Genomic DNA, 4,849 nt, shown 5'->3' with positions numbered 1-4,849 from the left:
AACACCCCCAGGTCCATACAGTGTTCTTTATATCTGAAAACTGTGTAACTTGGTTGGATATTAAGATATTTTGGAAGAGATCATGCTTTATGTTTCACGTGACTTAAAGTGAAAAAGAGAATTATATGCTTAACTTAAAAGCAATTGGGTAGATGCTTAACAACTGAAAAGCCAAGAAGTTATTTAGTATATAACACTAGTACATTTATAATTCAATAAATTCTTGCTTCTTTTAGGTGTCTGGGATCCACATGTGTAATCAGTACAGAACATCAGATTCCTTGCCAGAGGATAAAAAGGAGTTTCTGCAAAATGGACCAGACTTACATGACTTCATAGCTGGAGATTTGTCAGACAAGAGTGCATGGGCTGAGTATAAAGGCGATCTAAAGCGCCAGAAAGGAGAAAGGTAATCGTGATTTTAAACAACTGTAGTTGCTTCCATGTGCTGTCTTCCATGTTTAGTATTAACTGCAAAATGTATACAATGTATTTTTATTAAATTTTGCTGTACTGGCTTGCCAATTTGAAAATTGTTCAAGAAAGAACAAACACATTATTAACTTCAAATGTGTAACAAAACATGAAGACATGGTATTTTGTCACCTGAGTTCCTGCGCCATGGCCTGTATTAAATTACCAACACACATCAGTAAGTGAGCATACCCTACTTTGGTGTTGAAAAAATATTACCAATAAGAGTAGAACAAAAAAATGAAGGCTAAATTTAAAAATGCATAAAACCCTCATACTTTCAATTACAAATTTGATCAGACTTTGTGATCGCTGTGTAGCGTATGCTGCCATTAATTGTTGCAGCCTCCAGTGTGGCACTATTAAATCCCAACGGTACAGTTAACAGTTTTAAACCTTCCAGTGACAACAAGCTCCTACTCATGAATGTTGGGATGATGCTAAACATGGAAGAGAGAAGGCCATTATGACTCTGAATGATGTTAACATTGGCTGCTGAGTCACATCAGTTTTCAAGGAACCTTTCCTAGTTAGGATCTGTAACAAATTAAAGTGGATCTATGAAATGAATGGAAGCTTACCATGTAAATAATGTATTAATCTTTTTGTTTGCTTGATGTTGCTCAGGCTGCGTCTTCCTCCATGGCTGAAAACAAAGATTCCCATGGGAAAGAACTACAATAAACTGAAGAATACCTTGAGAAGTTTAAATCTTCATACGGTAAATCTAGTATCAGCCAAGTTTTCCTGTAGAAATAAGGCATTTTCTACAGATACAAAATTATTTCTCTGTGGAGGACAGGCAGAAATCATGTTTTACATCATCTTCAGTGCTGAAACCAAGCCCAGTACTGATCCTTTTCCCAGCTGTGAATTTGACCTGTAAATAATGAAGACAAATCCAGAAGAGTATTTCATGTGTTTCCTGCTGTGATTTTAAATACCAGGGTTTACTATTTGCATCACCAAAAAGATCAGAAGTTGCTATGTGTGACTGTTTTTAATGGAAACACACAAAATTTCAGAGTTACATTCATGTTTTGCACGATAAAGAAATTCTAGGAATACATGCATTTCACTAAATGTAGCTTCCAGATGGTAAAACATGGTGGGTATGCATGGACAGCTTTTTGCTTTTGGTTTGTTGGGTTTTTTTTTCAGAGTGAGATCATGCTTTAATGCATCACAGGCTTTGTGAACTTTTTATCAGTTTTTAAATGTAAAATGTTAATGACGATCTGGGCTAATTAATAAGGCATTAATAAGTTATTATTAATAATTAATAACACGTGGTTGAAGGGTTTTTGAGAGTTGCAAAGTCAAGGAAAATAATGGTAACGGATGTCAAGAAACAATTATCTTCCTACCTATTTTACTGACTTTGTATAGAACAGCACGTAACTGTTAATCTCTGCATTTATCACAGAAGGAATTGTGTTTTGTTTGTAGGCTATTATTCAAATTGATCAATAATATAATAACAGTTTTCAATAATAATGTGGAAAAAAGACAGGTACATTACTGTCTGTTACCTTTAGGTATGTGAAGAAGCGCGTTGTCCCAACATTGGAGAATGCTGGGGAGGTGGTGAATATGCCACAGCTACAGCTACCATTATGGTAAGCCGTTAACCATTTCTTAAGTATCCTCTTAACGTTTGAGCTGTTTGTAGTGCATTGTTGGATCTCTACTGTGGCGGAGTTGGTTTATTGCAAGAAATTTAGTGTGAAGTGCTGTCCTAGGGTTTTTCTGCTTAGTATTGGGATTTATCTGATTTAGCTTATGCAGCTGTTTCTCAGCTGAGCAATAACGATGTGTCCAAGGTAAAGGCAGGAATGTCTTCCTTATTTCAGCTGATGGGTGACTCGTGCACTAGAGGCTGCAGATTTTGTTCAGTAAAGACAGTGAAAAATCCACCTGCGCTGGATCCCAAGGAGCCATACAACACAGCACAGGCCATTGCCGAGTGGGGCTTGGACTACGTTGTGCTGACGTCTGTGGACAGAGACGGTTCGTATGTCCTGCTCGTCACTTCCATCTGAGCTCTCCTATGTGTTGCATGGGGTAAACACAGACCTTGATAAACATTTAGCACTCAGCGCAGTTGTTGAGAATTACTATTGTGAAGGAGTCAACAGTGTGAAAACTTTGGAAAGTTTCTATGTATTATTTCTCTGTCTGGTAAAATGTAACACAAGTTACACTGTTACTAAACATCAAGAATATTACAATACTAAATATTTTGTAACTTTTTTTTCCTACAAAATACATACACATCAAGTTCTATCACTTGATTAGCAAAAACACCCCACCAAAAACAAAACCCATGAGCATTCATATGCCATTACAGAACTTCCTTCCAAAAACTAAACCTGGAAAATATTATACATAACAAAACCAGAAGTTGCCTTTTTCAAAGGTTGTAGAAGCTTCTTTGTTGCGACACCACACAGGTGGGGAAAACCACTGTAAAGACTCCTCAGTCTGGTGGAAGGTCCAGTAGCTTCAAAGTGGCTTACAATAAAAAAGCAATAATACATGTATTTTGTAGAACTGTTTCTTAGACCAAAACCATGAATGGATAAAGCTATTCTGTGCTCAGGCTGCCAGTGAGCCTAGAGAAGGGTAAATTCAGAGTAAACATCTGAAGTCTGCCGTAGACGATCACAGTTAGACTTCGTGCAGAACAAGACTTGGTAGAATATCTGTTGTGAACCTTTGGCATAAGCAGTAAGATAAGACTGGAGTTTGACTACTTTATTATTTTGCATTTAAATTTGAGTCTGCAGGGGTTTTGTGGCTTTGCTAGTAAATACATTTCTTGAACAGAAGGGTTAACTGAATAATTGAAATGCTTCTAGATTTGCCTGACGGTGGAGCAGAACACTTTGCAAAGACAGTCTCTCACCTGAAAGAAAGGTACATCATTAATGTATTACTGTATTATTAACACTTTAGAATGTGGTGCTGTATATAGGTCAAAATTACCTTTAGCTGGATTATTCCAGGGGCCACGCAAATACAGAAGTCTGCCTTTAGCCTATCTGTGTCCCTTTTCTTTTCCTGTTTTTTCATCATTCTCATGTAACAGCCCCAAAGTATTTCGAATTTGGATGCATTTCCAATTTAGCCCAGGCTTATATAAAGCTAAGCACTGGGTTATTTCTTTGAAGAGGCAGCTGGTTCACCAGGAAATGGGTACATACTTTTGAGGTATGCTCATCCTTGAAGTTTGGGGCCCAGGCATTGTGGATTTAGATAACAGTGTCACCACATGACAGAAGTCAGGCTTCTCTTTCAGCAGTGATCAGATTGCTTTGTGTTTTCCCACCATGGCTGTTTCAGAGTCTGTGACTGTACCTTCCTGACGTTGCTGGCTATGCATTCGTCACTCTGCATTGGTGCCCTGTGCACTATTTGATAGCATACTTGTCTGGCTGCAGAATTAACCTCATTAGAATCTTTATCCAGTGTGTCTTGTGACTCAGAAGGTTCCGGCAGTTTTCCCCACCTGCCTTTCTGGGCTGAAATCTGGCTCCTGGACACAAGATTAGATTCCAGGGCAATAATGAAGTCTTTTTATCCCAGTGGCAGGATTATAGCTCCTCTGGATTTTGGACCTATGATATTAAACTCACTTTAAATTAACCTGCAACAGAGACATACGAAAAATCACACATAAACAGTGAATGTGATTGTTTAAGAGACTGATGTATTTGCTTTTGTATTTATTCATTCTATGCTTTATTTATGTATTTATTTATTATGTATTTATTATGTATTTATTTATGTATTTATTCATTCTAGGCTTTCATTCTATTTCAGCTCACATCAGCAAAATTAAGTGAATGGAAGTGTTCAGCTTCCATATGTCACAAAATTAAGCATGTTTTGTTTTGAATTGCAATACAGGTATTTGCAGAAATCTGTTGGTTTAGAGTTATATCCTGAATTAACTTTGCTTTGTATATCAGTGCGTCTTTTGTTTTGGGTTTTTTGCTATATTGAGGGTTTTTTAGTAACAGTGCCACAAATCCCGTAGCTGCGTTCATTTTCAGTCTCTCCTTTTCAGGAATTCAAAAATCCTGGTGGAATGCCTAACTCCTGATTTCCGAGGGGACCTGAAAGCTGTGGCAAAGGTTGCGCTGTCGGGACTGGATGTGTATGCCCACAACGTGGAGACAGTGCCAGCACTACAGCGGTGAGCAACAGCAGTGTGTATAAACGCAGGGACTGACGGATAGACAGACAGACGGACGGGCTTCTGTAAAAAGACTTTGCGCCAGGGAAGGCCTCGCTGGAGCCCTTTACTTGGCTCCTCACGGAGGGTTTCTCTCCCCGGCGGAGCAGGCCGCAGGCCGAAATGGCGCGGGGG

General features: G+C 38.5%; 1 protein-coding gene across 1 annotated transcript; it reads left to right on the top strand.

Moving 5' to 3' along the window:
- Positions 1-236: 236 nt before the first annotated feature.
- On the top strand, positions 237-4,675 carry LOC104533871 (lipoyl synthase, mitochondrial-like; the record flags this gene model as incomplete). Its single annotated transcript, XM_010189829.1, has 6 exons — positions 237-409; positions 1,102-1,195; positions 2,013-2,093; positions 2,328-2,484; positions 3,336-3,393; positions 4,547-4,675. Coding segments are annotated over 6 exons (692 nt in total), but the record flags the coding sequence as incomplete, so codon positions are not given.
- Between the last annotated feature and the right edge of the window lie 174 nt (positions 4,676-4,849).

This window comes from Mesitornis unicolor, unplaced genomic scaffold, assembly GCF_000695765.1.
Source record: "Mesitornis unicolor isolate BGI_N332 unplaced genomic scaffold, ASM69576v1 scaffold47038, whole genome shotgun sequence".
In the NCBI taxonomy this organism is placed as follows: domain Eukaryota; kingdom Metazoa; phylum Chordata; class Aves; order Mesitornithiformes; family Mesitornithidae; genus Mesitornis; species Mesitornis unicolor.
Note: the sequence above shows the minus strand (reverse complement) of the source record. Positions and strands in the feature narration are given on the sequence as shown.